The sequence below is a fragment of the Oncorhynchus mykiss genome, chromosome 3 (assembly GCF_013265735.2).
Source record: "Oncorhynchus mykiss isolate Arlee chromosome 3, USDA_OmykA_1.1, whole genome shotgun sequence".
Lineage (NCBI taxonomy): Eukaryota > Metazoa > Chordata > Actinopteri > Salmoniformes > Salmonidae > Oncorhynchus > Oncorhynchus mykiss.
In genome coordinates this window covers 51,111,144-51,130,555 of record NC_048567.1, presented here as the reverse complement: position 1 = coordinate 51,130,555, position 19,412 = coordinate 51,111,144, and the positions used below count along the sequence as shown (strand labels likewise).

At 42.3% G+C, this 19,412-nt stretch overlaps 2 protein-coding genes across 4 annotated transcripts; both read left to right on the top strand.

Annotated features, from left to right (window-relative positions):
* The first annotated feature begins 151 nt into the window (after window positions 1-151).
* LOC110520160 (claudin-10) lies at window positions 152-3,956 on the top strand. The gene is made up of 6 exons (XM_021597285.2): window positions 152-608; window positions 837-998; window positions 1,090-1,174; window positions 1,278-1,388; window positions 1,552-3,017; window positions 3,225-3,956. The coding sequence occupies exons 1-5, from the start codon at window positions 377-379 to the stop codon at window positions 1,748-1,750; spliced, it is 789 nt and encodes a 262-aa protein (XP_021452960.2). The 5' UTR covers window positions 152-376; the 3' UTR covers window positions 1,751-3,017; window positions 3,225-3,956.
* Window positions 3,957-4,250: 294 nt separating this feature from the next.
* On the top strand, window positions 4,251-18,711 carry dnajc3a (DnaJ (Hsp40) homolog, subfamily C, member 3a). 3 transcript variants are annotated; one of them, XM_036974552.1, is made up of 12 exons: window positions 4,251-4,378; window positions 6,281-6,388; window positions 6,622-6,746; window positions 6,954-7,028; window positions 9,012-9,164; window positions 9,335-9,516; window positions 9,626-9,745; window positions 12,282-12,387; window positions 12,520-12,643; window positions 17,234-17,366; window positions 17,481-17,629; window positions 18,197-18,711. In XM_036974552.1, exons 2-12 carry the CDS (start codon window positions 6,322-6,324, stop codon window positions 18,340-18,342), a joined length of 1,380 nt encoding a protein of 459 aa, XP_036830447.1. In that variant the 5' UTR covers window positions 4,251-4,378; window positions 6,281-6,321; the 3' UTR covers window positions 18,343-18,711. The 3 variants fall into 3 exon arrangements, with proteins under 3 accessions (XP_036830447.1, XP_021452958.1, XP_021452959.1); XM_021597283.2 differs by having other exon boundaries at window positions 4,280-4,548; XM_021597284.2 differs by having other exon boundaries at window positions 4,282-4,503.
* The last annotated feature ends 701 nt before the right edge of the window (window positions 18,712-19,412 follow it).

Here is a 19,412-nt window from a genome sequence, read left to right as displayed (position 1 = left end):
TATTACATATTAAATAAACTGATTCAAACAAAGGGTTTTACCAGCATGGCTCAAATGAAACACATGCCCTTTGTGTAAAGCTGTCAGTGATGTGATTCATTTCAAGTTAGACCCACACTCCTTACAGTTTACAGTAAACAGCTTCCATCATGGTTTTGACAACAGAGTCCATATCAAAACGCTCCTATACACACACACACCATGTCATCCAGTCCAGAGAGACATGTTATCACCTACTGAAACAAGACAACAAGCACCAACATCCTGCAGCAGTCCCGGCATCACGTGTGTCCTGAGTCTCGATCCCTCACGCGCACCTCTTCAGGAGTGCCTAGGAGCAGCAGGTTAGCACACCCATCCTTTCTCACCTGGAACCATGAGGAAAAGGCTGATCCAGGTTTCTGGTTTCCTGATCTCAACGCTGGGATGGCTTTTTGTACTTTGTACTATGGCAATGGATTACTGGAGGATCACCCAGATAGGTGGCCAGGGAGGTTCATTCATTATCAAGGTGGCCTGGTACTGGTCCAACCTGTGGCAGGACTGCTTCACAGACTCGACAGCAGTCACCAACTGCAGAGACTTCCCTGTGCTGTGGTCTGTCAAACGTAAGAACATTGTTCAAACATCTGACTTTCTGGTATATTAATTACATTGTAGGATCTCTGCAAATTGATCACCATCCTGTTGCATTATTTCATACTCAAACATGACTTTGAATTCTTGAGAGCTTGTCGCGCTTTTCTAATGGAAAGAGCAACAACAAAAACGTTGTGCTGATGTTGACTCATATCTTCTTCTCCTTTTATTTTTTTCAAATATATATTATTTTACAGCTATCGTTCAGGGAGTGAGAGGCCTGCTGATGTGTGGACTAACCCTTGGGTTTTTTGGTGCAATATTTTGCTTTGTTGGCATGGAGTGCACTTATATTGGAGGAGGGGGAAAAAACAAGGATATGCTTTTGTTCGCTGGATCCGTATTTCACTTTGTCGGTGGTAAGTACTGTCCATGGTCTGTTAATTTCTCCAGATGACTTATTTTTTTCCCATCAACATTTCCTAGTATGACTGAAACCTCTTCACACAGGTGTGTCAGACTTAGCTGCATACTGCTTATACATCAACAAAGTCGCAAGGACAACTTTCACTCAATCTTCGCCAGGAATCCTAAAGTAAAATTAATATTTCAAATAATCTGTTTGAAATTAAAAATACAAATTAACAGCTGCACATGTTAGTAACTGTACTGATGTATGCTTTCTACTATTTTCTAAGGTATGACTTAGGACCTCCCATTTTTATAGGATTGGTTGGGTCTTTTTGCATCCTCTTAGGGGCCATTCTCTATGCTGTGACTGTGTACAAAGTCCTATTCCCTAAAGCAAAGTAAGAAAACTGTTTTGAACAAGTCATTTGATCAGAATGATAGATATTCATTATATCTCTGAACAGTAAGATCCCATCATTCTAGTGTGCCATCGTTGTATTGCCTTCATTGAATAATGAGAACAATGAGAAATATGTTTTATTGTGTGTCTCATTATTTCAGAGTGGTGCTTGCCCATGGAGGTCCTAGAACACGAACATACATGGCCTCTCGGGCCGGAGGCAGAACCCTCTACACTGGATACTACAGACCACCCAGACAGTACAGATCCTACGGCTCAGGGATAACCAGCAGCTCTAAACTCACTAGGATCTCCCAGATAACACCTGAGAAACTGTCAGACAGAGATGCTTTTGTGTAGTGGCATTGGCTACAGTACTAGTTCCAGACAATGTGTTTGTAAATACCATTAAGATAAAGTCTATTAAGGAAATTGTGAACATTGTTTTTTTCCCAGCTACATTATTTGATCTAGTCTTTTCAGGTCAATTTTCATTTGATCACTCTGTTGTTGCAGAGAATTTTCCTGCACAGAAGGAAATGCTAATTCTAGTGTATTTGAGGTTTTAAAAGGCTTCTAAAGTTTGTAATTTCCATGTAAAATTTTCAGATTTGCTTTATCGGAACTAAAATTGTATCAACCCCGACAAAAAAAGTCAATTAATTTCAATCCACATAATAATTCACATTTCCTGTCCCTGCAGGATTATTTTCCTGCTGTTTAACTGGTCAAATTAAGATAGTATTGCTATGTATTGTATTGCTATGCCATAGGTTTTAATTTACACATCTGCCACATACTGTTAAGCGTATCTGTTTTCTGTCTGTATGATTGATACACCCAGAAAAGATGAGATTCTGTGAAAGTATGACATGAGAAGGATCTTTGTATGCAATTATGATATGTTTGATATTTTTATGAATATAAATACAACTTTGGATATGCAATAGAAATAATGGAGTGATTATTGCAGACACAACTATTTCGTAAAACCTCTAGTGCAGACTGAAACCTATAAGGAAAATTATGGCAAAGTCATAATATGAACACGACCTGTGTTTTTAGGCCTATACGAAACAAACTTAATGTTGGTAGAATCCTGGTTATTGTACCAATAACAAACATGGCATGCCCTCATGGGGAGAAAAGTCATCGGTCAGCATACACCTTGCCTCTTTTTCCATCAGTTTGGAGAGAGGAGGTGTGATGATATACACAAAGACACGCTCTCAATGTGTTGAGGAGGGGTGGGGGTGGTGGAAGAAGGTGAGCCTTCCTTCTCCCGATAGCTCACAGTTCTTCACAGTTTGAGTTCTGAAAGGGACGGCAACAGCTCAACTGCCATTACTTGGCTTTCTCCCTCTGCCTGGTGTCTGTTGCATACAGAGAGGCAGCAATCAACTACAGAACAGTAGCAATGTGCATGGAGATTGGCTGCTTAGTGCTCTGTGTGAGTGGATGGATCCTGGTCTGCTCTACAATGCCACTGAGATCTGGACCTGCTCTGAGGTAGACAGCATCGTTCTGACCACTTCAAACTACTTCTCCAATCTCTGGAAGGATTGCACTTCTGATTCAACAGGAGTGTTCAACTGCAATGGTATCCCATCAATGTTCGCATTGAACTGTAAGTGAACAATTCAAGTGGATGAAGGAGTCTTTTTTTAAATTATAACAGTATGTCAAAATAATAAAACTGCATTAGGTTCATTGAGAGGTAAGAGGAAAATGTACTCCGGTATCTTAATGCTGTACAACAATGGATGAGGTATTGTGCAGTAGTGAATTGAAAGGTTTGTGACTAAACCATGGTCTCTTTGTTCCTCCTGGACAGGGGGCATCCATATGCTCCGGGCTCTGATTATCACCTCTATTATCTTGGGATTCTGAGATAGGAGGATCTTCTGCACTAAGATAGGAGGATCTGAGGTTACAAACGCAAGTGGGACTTTTGATGGATGGATTAACTATCTTGTGTCTGGTAAACATTTTATTTTTGTTGTTGACGTGGTTATTCTGATCATTGGGTTCCTGGGTGAACTCGAACAGTCGAGTTGTCTTGTTTCAGGGTTGTGTTCCATGACTGCATTCTCTTATTATGGAAACAAAGTAAGAGTAGAATTTCAGGATCTCAATTTCAGGGCACAAGAGTTAGTAAACATCTATCAATTCTATGTAGATCCAATACTTAAATAGGGGTTTAGATTTGTATTCAGTAATATATGAAAACACTTCACAGCTATTATAGTATAAGGGAGGGACATGGAGCTTTAAACAATGAAAATGCATGACACACCTTCATGGTATTTTTTTTTTAATCAGATACTAATAGGTAAAGAAATGGAAGTAGGTGTTTCCATTGGATGTGGAGGCTCGGACAGTTGGGGGCCTCATTTGCAGTTTCTTTGCACATAGGGAAGGGTGTCAATCAAGGTGTGTTTTATAGATTTTATTTTTTAAATGACATGCTCTAGATTTCAAATCAACTGTTTTTCCATTGTACGCTTTATATTGCATCCCATGTCCTGAAATGTATTTTATATGTGAATAAAAGATCCCAAACATTGATCATATGTTCCAATAATTCATAACACTACCTAACCTAAATCGTACTTGATTTCCATTGCACCCCGTATCAATAAGCATCATCATCAGTTTAGGCTACAGCAGAGACAAATATTTAATTGTTGGCTGAGCCTTCTATTCAAAACCGTGACTGAACATGCCTACAGCTAGATAAATGCTTTTTCATACTAGCCTCTGGCCCTTCACTGAATGACACGCACTTACTGCTTACTTTTGTGCTGCCGTGGCTCGACTCCGTTGAACGAACAGTGGGGGGCGGAGTTTTCCAACAAATGGCCCAATCAGAGCCACCCACGACCGGTGGACTCGCTTTATGTCTGGTTGGTTAACTGAGTAACGCTAGCTGTCATCTAGCTAAAAATGGGACTGTCAAGTAATTCGTGAGAGTTTGAATTGTCGTAGGTAGTATTTTCCTTTATTTCTAAGAACTATAGACAGTTACATTATGGTTGCAATAAACCCAGTTGTGCACAAAATTTTAAGTTATGTTCCTTTTCTTCTTGTTTTGATTGACCTGCGATACGAAGGTAAGCCTTCTCAGACAATGGATTTCAACCTATGTTTTATTACAGGTATGCTACCAGGTTCAGTAACCTGCCCTACAGACAGTAACTACAAGTATACTAGCTAGAGTATATAACTAGCTAGGTTGCCGGATTGAGTTTCAATGGAGATAACCGTTAGCTAGTTTGTAAAGCTAACAACAACATGTGCTTCATGTATTCCATCATTTGTGTTGGCATTTGCGTACATACATACACCGGTTTGTTTGCTAGCTAGGTACCTGGCTTGCTAACGTTACACCACGGAGTTGTATTTACATGGCAACAATGTTTCTACTTTCACAGCTGCGGTAAGTTGCTTTTAGCAACGCGGGTGTATTTACATACACTAGCGTTGCTTTCAGTTGTACTGGGTTGCACAAACAGTCCGCCAGAAGTTGAAATACACTTCACTTATATTTAAACTTACTGTACCGGTGGGCGGGACTGTTGGCCATTATGACGGGGGAATTTGATACAAATGATCGTATTATTTAACGTACTTTCCAATCGTGGGTCTGTTGTATTCCCACGTCCTCTCTGCTGACCTCATGCCAAAATCAGAGTACTGCACGTGCGCCATATGTGGACAAAAATAATTGACTTGTGGGGGACTTTTAGACTAATTTCCCCCTCATAAAAACCAACCAAAAATGGTCCAGACCCACATTTGGAAAGTGTTTTAATAATACGATCCTTTAGATATTGTCTCAAATTCCCCCCTCATAATAACCAACCGTCCTGCCCACCGGTACAGTAAAATTGAGACGGAGTTGTTTTTAACTAGGGGAGCATGACTGCCCCCTCATTGAAGCCTTTGTAGTTCTAGGCCGACTGCTGGCTGTACTGCAGGCATTGTTAGCAGAAAGCAGGATCCCTATTATAGTAAACAGAAAGTTGCATTCTTAGTGGGCAGCACTGAGCTAGCCTGCAACATCACTTCCTGGAGTAACTCAAGTTGTGGATATAAATTCGTAAAACAAGACAGATATTTCACCGGCTATATAAATGTGAAGTATCCGCTTACCGTTTCCACTCATGGTAGTGAGAGGAAGCCCAGTGGGAGAATATGGAAAGAGATGGATTTTGTCTGACATTCTGCTAATTTTCTCATCATTGAAACATTTGATCCCAAAACAGTTTTATGTTCTCAAAACTAAAATCTGTTGTGAACTAAGCTTTGTAGACTTTACCCGTTGCCAAAGTTTAAACAATGGTGGCGTTTAGGAGTGCAAAGGTGAATTGCTTTATTGCACACGCGCACTTGGCAGAGTGGGTGTTCCCTAACGGAAATATGCAAATAATGCTAGAACGCACCAATAGGATCTCGCTAGCTCATGCTTGGCTCTGCCCACCTCCTTGCTTGTTCTGCACACTATGACTCATTTGTTTCCAATTGAAACGACACACCGTCTATCTTTGTTATAACTAAACCGACTTCATTTATCTTCAATGCGCTATTGAGTCCTCGCATAGGAATGAATGGTGTCACGTGATTGATGGAAGTCATTGTATTTAACATCTGGCGGCCAATGGACTGTTTTTGTGCAACCTAATACACCAGCGTTGTTTTCAATTGTATGTAAATACACCCGAGTTGCTAAAAGCACCTACGCGGTCACCATAATCATCAGTGAAGTAGCTACCTAGCCACTTTGTATCAAATCACAAGGCAATGGAAGACTAGCTACGAGGTGGAAATACTGTAATATGCACAAATCGTGGTTACTTACATTTTGGATGACATTCTCCTTGGTTTCAGGGGTATGTGGCAAGGATGGAAGTTTGGAGAACCATTTGGAGATGGGGAAGAAACTCCTTGCTGCTGGACAGCTGGCTGATGCACTCTCTCATTTCCATGCTGCTATTGGTCAGTACTGAAGGGTTTACATTGTTGACAGTAAAATCAAACTGAATATTCATGTTTACTTTTTAAAGTAAAGTTAAAAGGGTTTTATGATTAACATATATTTTATAATAATATTTTATAATTTGTTTAATTATATATATGTGTATATATGTATGTATGTATGTATGTGTGTATATATATATATATGTATGTATATGTGTGTGTTGTCATTGCCTGTGTTTGATCATGTTCAGATGGGGATCCAAAGAACTACATGGCCTACTACAGGAGAGCGACAGTCTACCTGGCCATGGGCAAATCTAAATCTGCTCTGCCGGATCTGAGCAAAGTCATTGAACTCAAACCAGACTTCACATCGGTGAGTCCACTGTCTACTTTTAGCAGCAGAAACATAAGAGGAAGAGTGTTTGTCTTAGTTTCAAGGTCTGTGTATGCTTGAAATGTTTATTAACAGTAGTTTACTGTTAATGTGTTTTAAAGTCTTTTTCGACTAGAGGAAGACTAACTAAAGTAAATTTGATTAAGATCAAACGCGCTCTTATCTCGTCTCTCACTCTTCCAACAGGCAAGACTTCAGAGAGGCAATCTACTCCTGAAGCAGGGGAGACTAGATGAAGCAGAGAGCGACTTTAAGAAAGTTGTAAGTAATGCCAACATACTGTAACCATCTCACTGGAAGTGACTTGCAGTGGTGGAAAAAGTACACAATTGTCATACTTGAGTATATTTAAAACCAAATACTTTTTTACTCAAGTATCAAAAAGAAATGGAATTGCTAAAATGTACTTAAGTATAAACCATTTCAAATTCCTTATTAAGCAAACCAGACGGCATAATTTTGTTATTGATTGGCGGATAGCCAGGGGCACACTCCAACATTAATTACCAAATGAAGCATTTGTGTTTAGTGAGTCTTCCAGATCAAAAGCAGTAGGGATGACAAGGGATGTTCTCTTGATAAGTGTGTGAATTGGACCAGTTTCCTGTCAAAATGTATTGAGTACTTTTGGGTGTCAGGGAAAAATGTATGGTGTAAAAAGTACATTATTTTATTTAGGAATGTAGTAAAATTAGTCAAATATAAACAATAAAGTACAGATACTACTTAAGTAGTACTTTAAATTATTACTACTTAAGTAGTACTTTAAAGTATTACTACTTAAGTAGTACTTTAAAGTATTTTTACTTAAGTACTTTACACCACTGGTGACTTTAAGGAGTAGCAGCCAGGAGATGTCAGTATTGACCAGTGGAAACAGCTCCATCTACAGTACATCCCTCAACAACAAAAAATTATTCAGATCAACCTAATGCACTTGCGATAATGTAGATACTGGCTTTGTTGTTTGCCATATTCATTGGCAAATAGCCTAAGGCTAAGATTTAACAATGCCTACCTGAACAGGAATAAGTATAATGAAATACAGTTATGAAATTAGATGGCCTGGTATTTTTATCATTTATATCAGACATTCAATAAGCCAAATTAACATTGGAAATGTGAAATTGTCTGTCCTACTGAACACAATGTACAAACCAAGCTTAATTGGATGTCTAGTCATCTCTCCTCTTGCCCATCGGGGATAGTTTTCAGGTGCCCATTTTTTAAGGATGAAGAGTGAAAATCACTGATAGATTTTCCATTAGTGTTACAGTTATGCCCGGAGCCTCATAACATCGCCAGAAGACATAAATGCCCTTGCAGTTCTACTTTTAATGATTTGACTCCATTAAGTGGGTAGGTATACGCAGTGGAAATGTTGAAGTCGCCTAATTCTTCTAGAAGTAGAGTTTGAATGTCAGTCACTTGTCACCTTAGGTATTGTCCTGGGTCTGCAGCCCCTTGGGCCTTTGTCATTTACACATCCCTCTTCAGATACTGGGAGGGGACACAATGAGGAACACTATGCAAAATAATGTACTTTATTACAATGTAGAATAGCAGGATTGAGAGTGTTTTTGGTTTGGCTTAAAATTATGTATTCAAGGACACTTCCCAGATGGCTTCCCAGACACAATGTAATGCTGGTTTTTAAAATGCTAGTAGAAGTAGATTTTAAGAGACCGCTCAAGGTGTGGAACGTTCCATAATTGAAGTCAACTATCATGCTATTGCGCGGCACTGAGTCATAGCTGGAGGGCAATATGCATTTGGACCTGTACAGTTTTATGTGTGCCATATTTTGCCAGTATGTTGTGGACAACTCTGGCTAGAGGTGCATGCTATCCTGCTGCTTCAGCAGTTTACTACACAGGCATGCTGTAACGCATCACACTTATTCATCACTCCCCTGCTCAGGGCTGAGCTAGCAAGAAATCCTCATAGGATAGCCAAGTCTATTTGTAAAGTATGTCCCATTAACTAAGATTGCTATCATGGCGATGATGAGCACTATGCTGGTGAATAATGGGTTCAGGGATCAGGACTGTAAGTACAGGGAGGAGTGATGGGTAAAAGCTTTTAAGAATTAGCGTTATTTGAAGTGTATTTGCAATAGTGGGTTCATCCTTTCAAGGAATGTAACTTTATTTTTCAAGTAAATAGGTAGGTAAATAGGCTGTAGTATCTGGTGTGCTTCCTTCCCTTTTTTTACTGGTTAAAAGGAATGGTTCTCTCTTCCAGCTCAATTCGAACCCTAGTGACAAAGATGAGAAGGAGGCCCAAAGTCGTCTCAAGAAATCTGATGAAATCCAGAGGTGGGTGACTCAGTCACGGGCTAACTTTGACCGCAAGGATTACATCACCGCTGCTGCCCAACTGGACCTAATTATTGAAGTGAGTGGCACACCTGACTCAACTCCTAATGTCAGAGATAAAGCAAGTCTTGCTAGTACACTATGATCTGTGGCTGTTCTTCCTGAGACTAGATGTTGTCACTGTCATCACTAACATAACATTATACCAAATCTGTTGACACACATTGAGCTGTACTGTTTCCCTGCCAGACGTGTGTGTGGGACGTCAGCTCTAGAGAGCTGCGGGCAGAGTGCTTCATCCAGATGGGAGAGATGGGCAAGGCCATCAGTGACCTGACGGCTGCCTCCAAACTGAAGAGTGACAACACCCAGGCCTTCTACAAACTCAGCACCATCTACTACCACCTGGGTGACCACGAAATGTCCCTCAAGTAAGACTGTCCGTGAATGTGAGATTGACACGCACGTTACTTTTGGACAAAGCTGCATCCCTAGATGTAATTCATCTGGTTCTTCTGGGTGTTTCCTCTCTGTCTCCAGTGAGGTTCGAGAATGTCTGAAGCTGGACCCAGACCATGAACAGTGTTACAGCCACTACAAACAAGTCAAGAAGCTCAACAAACACATCCAGTCTGCAGAGGAGTTGATCCAGCAGCAGAGGTGTGTGTCCGCGTGTGTATCCCTGCGTGTGTGTCCCTGTCTGTGTGTCCCTGTCTGTCTGGTTTGTCCCTCTCTCCCTGTGTCTCTGTGTCTCTGTCTGTCTCTGTCTGCGTGTGTGTCCCTGTCTGTCTGGTTTGTCCCTCTCTCCCTGTCTGTGTCGCTGTCTGTGTCGCTGTCTGTGTCGCTGTCTGTGTCGCTGTCTGTGTCGCTGTCTGTGTCGCTGTCTGTGTCGCTGTCTGTGTCGCTGTCTGTGTCGCTGTCTGTGTCGCTGTCTGTGTCGCTGTCTGTGTCGCTGTCTGTGTCGCTGTCTGTGTCGCTGTCTGTGTCGCTGTCTGTGTCGCTGTCTGTGTCGCTGTCTGTGTCGCTGTCTGTGTCGCTGTCTGTGTCGCTGTCTGTGTCGCTGTCTGTGTCGCTGTCTGTGTCGCTGTCTGTGTCGCTGTCTGTGTCGCTGTCTGTGTCGCTGTCTGTGTCGCTGTCTGTGTCGCTGTCTGTGTCGCTGTCTGTGTCGCTGTCTGTGTCGCTGTCTGTGTCGCTGTCTGTGTCGCTGTCTGTGTCGCTGTCTGTGTCGCTGTCTGTGTCGCTGTCTGTGTCGCTGTCTGTGTCGCTGTCTGTGTCGCTGTCTCTGTCGCCTGTCTCTGTCTCTGTCTGTCTCTGTCCGTGTCGCTGTCCGTCGCTGTCTGTGTCCCTGTGTCTGTCTGGTTTGTCCCTCTCTCGCTGTCTGTGTCGCTGTCTGTGTCGCTGTCTGTGTCGCTGTCTGTGTCACTGTCCCTCTGTCTGCGTGTGTGTCGCTGTCTGTGTGTCTGGTTTGTCCCTCTCTCCCTGTCTGTGTCGCTGTCTGTGTGTCGCTGTCTTCCTGTGTGTGTATTAATAATATACCCTTGGATCAGCAGAGAACACATCCATTGTAGATACTGTGTGTATCCTATAAATTATTTATTTCTCCTCTCATACATATCCTCTCCCCCAATAAGCTATTAAAAGCAGACTCTCTCTAAATGGATCTGACATCACATTTAGCATCATCAGTACCAGTCTAAAATTTGAAGTTTTTAAAATATTTTTACTATTTTCTACATTGTAGAATAATAGTGAAGACATAAAAACTATGAAATAACACATCTGGAATCATGTAGTAACCAAAAAAGTGTTAAGCATATCAAAATGTTTTATATTCTTCAAAGTAGCCACCCTTTGCCTTGATTACAGCTTTGCACACTCTTGGCATTCTCTCAACCAGATTTATGAGGAATTATTTTCCAACAGTCTTGAAAGAGTTCCCACATATGTTGAGCACTTGTTGGCTGCTTTTCCTTCACTCTGTGCACCAACTCATTCCAAACCATCTCAATTGGGTTATTGTGGAGGTCATCTGATGCAGCACTCCATCACTCTCCTTCTTGGTCAAACAGCCCTTACACAGCCTGGATGATAGTCCCACTAAGCGCAAACCAGATGGAATGGTGTATCGCAGCAGAATGCCGTGGTAGCCATGCTGGTTCTAAATTCTAAATAAATCAGACACTGTCACCAGCAAATCACCCACACACCACCTCCTCCATGCTTCACAGTGGGAACCACACATGCAGAGATCCGCTCACCTACTCTGCGTCTCACAAAGACACGGCGGTTGGAACCAAAGGACATATTTCCACCTGTCTAATGTCCATTGTTCGTGTTTCTTGGCCCAAACAAGTCTCTTCTTCTTATTGGTTTCTTTGCAGCAAGTTGACCACGAAGGCCTGATTCACAGTCTCCTTTGAACAGTTGAGATGTGTCTGTTACTTGAACTCTGAAGCATTTATTGTAGCTGCAATCTGATATGCTGTTAACTCTAATTAACTTATCATCTGCAGCAAAGGTAACTCTGGGTGTTCCTTTCCTGTGGCCAGTTGAGAGCCAGTTTCATCATAACGCTTTGTTTTTGCGACTGCACTTAAAGAAACTTTCAAAGTTCTTGAAATGTTCTAGATTGACTGACCTTCATGTTTTATAAGTAATGATGGACTGTCATTTCTCTTTGCTTATTTGAGCTGTTCTTGCCATAATAAGGACTTGGTCTCGTTACCAAATCTTCTGTATACTACCCCTACATGGTCACAACACAACTGATTGGCTCAAACGTATTAAGAAGGAAAGAAATTCCACAAATGTAACTTTTAACAAGGCACACCTGTTAATTGAAATGCATTCCAGGTGACTACCTCATGAAACTGGTTGAGAGAATGCCAAGTTTGCAAAGCTGTCATCAAGGCAAAGGGTGGCTACTTTGAAGAATCTCAAATATAAAATGATTAGTTTAACACTTGTTTGTTTACTACATGATTACATATGTTATTTCATAGCATTGATGTCTTCCCTATTATTCGACAATGTAGAAAATAGTCCAAATTTAAGAAAAACCCTTGAATGAGTAGGCGTGTCCAAACTTTTGACTGGTACTGTAGGTCTGGGTGTGTGGTGATATTCTCGGCGAAGGTTGTGTAAAATTCTATCGGCAAGACGTCACTAAGACTCCTGTTTTACCCCAAACGTGTAGGTATGGAGATGCAGTGAGTAAATACGAGTCCGTGATTAAGACTGAGCCAAATGTTCCCCAGTACTCGCACCATGCAAAGGAGCGCATCTGCCACTGTCTGGCACAGGTATGACTATCTGTCTAATGCAGATTTGACAGGACAATAAACATTTTTTTGAATTACTAATGAAATGTAGACGTGTCTTTTGACTGAGTTTGGTTTTGTAGTTTGAGCATGTCCCTTCGTGTCCTTGTTCAGGAGCAGCAGGATGTAAGCAGAGCCATCACAGTGTGCAGTGAGGTCCTTCAGTCTGACCCTCAGAATGTGAATGTGTTGAAGGACAGAGCAGAGGCCTACCTACTGGATGAACAGTACGAGGAAGGTAATATCTAATTCATTTGTAATAATTCAATGGCTTTACAGTGCATAATTTACAGTGCATTCAGAAAGTATTGAAACCCCTGGACTTGTTCCACATTTTGTTGCATTACAGCCTTATTCTAAAATGGATGAATTAGTTTATTTTTCTTCCCTCAATCTACATACAATACCCCATAATGACAAAGAAACGTTTTTTTTATTTTTTATTTGTGTATACATGCATACATAGTTGGAGTTTACATACACTTAGGTTGGAGTCATTTAAAACTAGTTTTTCAACTTCAAAAATGTCTTGTTAACAAACTATGGTTTTGGCAAGTCGGTTAGGACATCTACTTGCATGACACAAGTAATTTTTCCAACAATCGTTGAAAATAAAAGACCGATTATTTCACTTGTAATTCACTATCACAATTCCAGTGGGTCAGAAGTTTACATGCACTAAGTTGGCTGTGCCTTTAAACTACTTGGAAAATTCCAGGAAAGGATGTCATGGCTTTAGAAGCTTCTGATAGGCTAATTTATATCATTTGAGTCAATAGGAGGTGTACCTGTGGATGTATTTCAAGGCCTACCTTCAAACTCAGTGCCTCTTTGCTTGACATCATGGGAAAATCAAAAGAAATCAGCCAAAACCTCAGAAAAAAAATTGTAGACCTCCAAGTCTGGTTCATCCTTAGGAGCAATTTCCAAACACCTGAAGGTACCACGTTCATCTGTACAAACAATCGTATGCAAGAATAAACACCATGGGACCACGCAGCCGTCATACTGCTCAGGAAGGAGACGTGTTCTGTTTCCTAGAGATGGATGAACTTTGGTGCGAAAAGTGTAAATCAATCCCAGAACAGCAAAGGACCTTATGAAGATGCTGGAGGAAACGCGTACAAAAGTATCTATATCCACAGTTAAACGAGTCCTATATTGACATAACCTGAAAGGCCGCTCAGCCACTGCTCCAAAACCGTCATAAAAAAGCCAGACTACGGTTTGCAACTGCGTTTGGGGACAAAGCTCTTAATTTTTGGAGAAATGCAACAACAAAAATAGAACTGTTTGGTCATAATGACCATCTTTATGTTTGGAGGAAAAAGGGGGAGGCTTGCAAGCCGAAGAACACCATCCCACCCGTGAAGCACGGTGGTGGCAGCATCATGTTGTGGGGGTGCTTTGCTGCAGGAGGGACTGGTGCACTTCACAAAATAGATGGCTTCACGAGGAAGGAAAATTGTGGATATATTGAAGCAACATCTCAAGACATCAATCAGGAAGTTAAAGCTTGGTCGCAAATGCGTCTTCCAAATGGACAATGACACCAAGCATACTTCCAAAGTTGTGGCAAAATGGCTTAAGGACAACAAAGTCAAGGTATTGGAGTGGCCATCACAAAGCCCTGACATCAATCCCATAGAAAATTTGTGGGCAGAACTGAAAAAGCGTGTGCGAGCAAGGAAGCCTACAAACCTGACTTTGTTATACCAGCTCTGTCAGGAGGAATAGGCCAAAATTCAGCCAACTTATTGTGGGAAGCTTGTGGAAGGCTACCTGAAACGTTTGTCCCAAGTGAAACCATTAAAGGCAATGCTACCAAATACTAATTGAGTGTATGTAAACTTCTGACCCACTGGGAATGTGATGAAAGAAATAAAAGCTGAAATAAATCCTATTATTCTGGCATTTCAGATTCGTAAAATAAAGTGGTGATCCTAACTGACCTAAAACGGGGAATATTTACTAGGATTAAATGTCAGGAATAGTGAAACTGAGTTTAAATGTCTTTGGCTATGGTGTATGTAAACTTCTGACTTCAACCTGACCTTTACATAACTATTCAGTATTCAGCCTAGAGTCTTCTTGGGTATGACGCTACAAGCTTGGCACACCTGTATTTGGGGAGTTTCTCCCATTCTTCTCGACAGATCCTCTCAGGTTGGATGGGAGCGTCGCTGCACAGCTATTTTCAGTCTCTCCAGAGATGTTAGATAGGGTTCATACCTGGGCTCTGGCTGGGCCACTCAAGGACATCCAGAAACGTGTCCCGAAGCCACTCCTGCGTTGTCTTTACTCTGCTTAGGGTCATTGTCCTGTTGGAAGGTGAACCTTCACCCAAGTCTGAGTGCTTTGGAGCAGGTTTTTTATTTTATTATCAGGGATCTCTCTGTACTTTGCTCTGTTCATCTTTCCCTCGATCCTGACTAGTCTCCCAGTCCCTGCTGCTGAAACATCCCCACAGCATGATGCTGCCACCGACACTTCACCAAAGGGATTGTGCCAGGTCTCCTCCAGACGTGACGCTTGGCGTTCAGGTCAAAGAGTTGAATCTCGGTTTCATCAGACCAGAGAATCTTGTTTCGAGTCTTTAGGTGCCTTTTGGTGAACTCATGTGCCCTTTTACTGAGGAGTGGTTTATGTCTGGCCACCCTGCCATCAAGGCCTGATTGGTGGAGTGCTGCAGAGATGGTTGTCCCATCTTCACATAGGAACTCAGGAGCTCTGTCAGTGATCATCAGGTTTATGGTCACCTCCCTGACCAAGGCCCTATTGCTCAGTTTTGCTGGGTGGTCAGCTCTAGTAAGGTTGTTGGTGGTTCTAAAATTCTTCCACTTAAGAATGATGGAGGCCACTGTGTTCTTGGGGACCTTCAATGCTGCAGAATTGTTGTTGGTACCCTTCCCCAGATCTGTGCCTTGACACAATCCTGTCTTGGAGCTCTACGGACAATTCCTTCAACCTCACGGCTTGGTTTTTGCTCTGACATGCACTGTCAACTGTGGGACCTGATATAGACGTGTGTGTGTGTGTGTGTGCCTTTCCAAATCATGTCCAATCTTTTGAATTTACCACAGGTGGACTCCAATCAAGTTGTAGAAACCTCCTCATAGATGATCAATTGAAACCGAATGAACCTGAGCTCAATTTCGAGTCTCATAGCAAAGGGTATAAATACTTGTAAGGTATTTTGTTTTTTATTTAATACATTTGCAAACATTCCTAAACCTGTTTTCACTTCATCGTTATGGGGTGTTGTGTCGATAAGGATAATATATATATGAGTAAGGCTGTAACTTTACAATGTGGAAAAAGGGAAGGGGTCTGAATATTTTCCGATTTCACTGTATATAGTGCTCTTTCCAGTGTTTAAAGCACTTTTACATTCGTATGGGAGGAGCTCACCTCTTCTCTAATTGCATCTGACTTTTTCCTGACATGGATGAGTCTGTCCATACAACATGCTGAACAGTGGAATCTTGTCAGGTTTGCTGTTCAACATGGTCTTGGCTTCAGTTTTTTTGGAGTGGTGTTGAGGCTTTGTAGACTGAATTATTCTGAAGGATAAAACTAGAGGGCACTGTTTTACTATTGGAGTAACGTTCATCTATAGTCTATGAAAAGCAATTATTTGTTAGACACATTGCTACTACAATTTTGAAAAAGGATGGGAGGAAAAATATATTCTAACTTTAAGTTTTCTGTTCAACAGTGATTTAGTCAGCTCAAAGTGATGCAATAGTATTATAAATGCAGAGGGAGCAATTTCCCCTCTGATCTGGACCCTAGTAAGCAGTAAGCAAAACCTGGAGTGATATACAGCTCTGCTGCCTCCCAGGCTGCACAGCACCCCGTTAATCAAGCCACTAGCAATTCAGTGGTGGCAGAGCCAACACACTCACACACTCACAAACACAGGCTCAGTGGTGCCATCTGTACCGGTCCAAACGGAAGGGACCTTAACACTTTGCCAAGTCTTACCTGTGGTCTCTGGAGTTGTTGCTACAGTGTAGGTGTGTACTTCCAAATCCTACTGCTACGCTAGACCAACAATTCTCATGACAAATTGTTGAAAGGCTAGTCATGGATGTAGACTTGAAATAGTACATTTTTAAAAGGAGGAAAGTGTGAATGGAATTGTTCCAAAACAATCGGGTGATTTAGAAAGCTCTCTCTTAGCCTCGGAGGCGTGTTTGTGTGGTGAGTGTCTTTGCGGTGTATAAATAGCGTGGATGTGTGGCTGGCTGCGATGCGGCTCAGGCAGCTTCCATGTAGCCACAGGCTATCTGGGCAGTCGGAACTGCGCGCGCTACCCGCACCAGGGCTCCATCTCCTAAACACCAGCCTAGCAACCGCAGGGGATGTTGACTGGGCAGCAAAGGAGGCGTAAATTGTCATTAAGGCACTTTATCTGCTTAGGCGTGAACACCGAGAGCGGCGGGTGGGTGGTAGCATCACAGACTCGGTCATGTGGGCTTTTAAACTGTCAGGCTCCACAGGGCGCAGTAAACCGCAGCATCTCTTAAATCCTCCCTCTCGCCCAGCCGCCCGCCCGTCCGCCTCACAGAGTACGGCTGCCTTCAACCACCACACGCCACCTTCTAGTCCACACAGGCTGCTGGAATCGATGCACAGCACACTGAACTTAAGATGATTGGGTTTGACGAGACAGCGTATTATACATACCTGGTTAATCACCAGAACCAGACTTCGGTACTGCAAAAATAATGGGGGTATTGTATAGACCCCCCCCCCCCCCCCCCCCCCCCAATTGAATACACACGTATTACAGGTTATTTATGGGGCTTTACTCTCTCTGCAGCTATCAAGGACTATGAGACTGCCCGCGAGCACAGTGAGAATGACCGGCAGATCAAGGAAGGGCTTGAGAAAGCACAGCGCCTCCTCAAACAGTCCCAGAAGAGAGACTACTACAAGATCCTGGGCATTAAGAGGTGCATTACAAACCGCTATGCTGGTCGGGACTGGGGTGCTCTGTTAGTTATAGCTCATGTAGAACACTGTCGAGGAGAACAGAATTGTATTACCTCTGTTTGTCCCTGTTGCAGGACTGCCCAGAAGAAGGAGATCGTAAAGGCCTACAGGAAGCAGGCCCAGCAGTGGCACCCAGACAACTTCCAGGATCCTGTGGAGAAGAAGAAGGCAGAGAAGAAGTTCATTGACATTGTTCAGGCCAAGGAAGTGCTCACTGATCCAGGTAAATGTCCAATGGGCAGAGCTTATCCCCCCCCCCCCCCCCCCCCACCAGCTGTTCACTAACCAGCTGTCAATGAAGACTGAAGCAGACAGATGTATAGGGTCAGATAACCCAGAGTTCATCATGCACCACTCTGTACAGACCCAAGTTCTCTAGTGCATTTTCAACGCAGTAGAAATGTTTATCCTTCATCTGCCAATCAATACTTTCATGACATTCTATATAAAATGTCACTTAGTATACTTCTAGGATTTATTTGGGCATGTTGTATGCATCACCCTCTGTGCTAGATGGTCAAACCTTCAATTTGCGCTTTAGTTGTATTGATTTAGCAGTACTCTTGTCACATTGTTTGGGAGGACTCTGTGCTGTCTACCTACCCGTTCAATTAATATCAAATGGTGTCTCCTGTCATATGGATGAAAAACTAGCCACCTGTCAAATATGCGTAGGGTTCTCAACTGCTCTCGATCTTTCAGGTTCGAAACGCTGAATGCCTCCACTCAAGTCTATTGTTGCTCTGTTAACAGCGTTAACAATGCTGTGTCTGTCTGTGTGCCTGTACAGAGATGAGGCAGAAGTTTGACAATGGCGAGGACCCCATGGACCCAGAGAGCCAGCAGGGTGGACACCATCAGAACTTTCACAGTGGTTTCCAGGGCTTTAACCCCTTCAGCTCCGGACAGTTCAACTTCAAATTCAACTACCAGTGAGCCTTAAGAGAGGAGCTTCTGGGCATTCATCCAGTATGGTTGTAGCTTAACCTCTCTCTCGTTCAGGGAGAGCACAATTACCTTCATGATGACATGTCTGAGACAACTTGTACAGATTAAAGATGTCTTTTCTGTTGAATGATATGTTTTTGGAGCTACATTCTCTGATGCGACTTTTTAACATTTTTAATCTTTGCAGCAACTCCCATCTTCAATTTGAGTTCTGGGTTAATTCCAAAGCGACTACACCTTTTGTGGTGTACACTGAAAATTGGTATCCATTCCTAATGTGTACATAGATACAGTACTATTTTTATATGAATGGAGTCATTGCGAATTGTAAATAAAGATCTATTTATGCTTATAGTATCATGGCATTCCTTTTGGAATTCAGTAATGTCCCATTTATACATTTACAGTGCCTTCAGAAAGTATTCAGACCCCTTGATTTTTTTTTCCACGTTTTGTTTCGTTACAGCCTTTTGTAAAAGGGATTTTCCCTCAATCTACACACAATACCCAATAATGACAAAGCAAAACAGGATTTTAGAAATGTTTGCTAATTTATTAAAAATAAAACACTTCTGTAAGTATTCAGCTCCTTTTGGCAGCGACTACAGCCTCAAGTCTTTTTGCGTATGATGCTACAAGCTTGGCACACCTGTATTTGGGAAGTTTCTCCTTTTACTGAGGAGTGGCTGCCATCTGGCCACTCTACCATAAAGGCCTGGATTGGTGGAGTGCTGCAGAGATGGTTGTCCTTCTGGAAGGTTCTCCCAGCTCCACATAGGAACTCTAGAGCTCTGTCAGACTGACCATTGGGTGCTTGGTCACCTCAATGACCAAGGCCCCGGTTGCTCAGTTTGGCGAGGTGGCCAACTCTAAGTCTTGGTTGTTCCAAACTTCTTCCTTTTAAGAATGATGGAGGCCACCAAAGCTGCAGAACCTTTTTGGTACCCTTCCCCACATCTGTGCCTCGACGGAATCCTGTCTCAGCTCTGCAAAAAATCCCTACAACCTGGGCTTGGTTTTTGTCCTGACATGCACTGTCAACAGTGGGACCTTTCTAT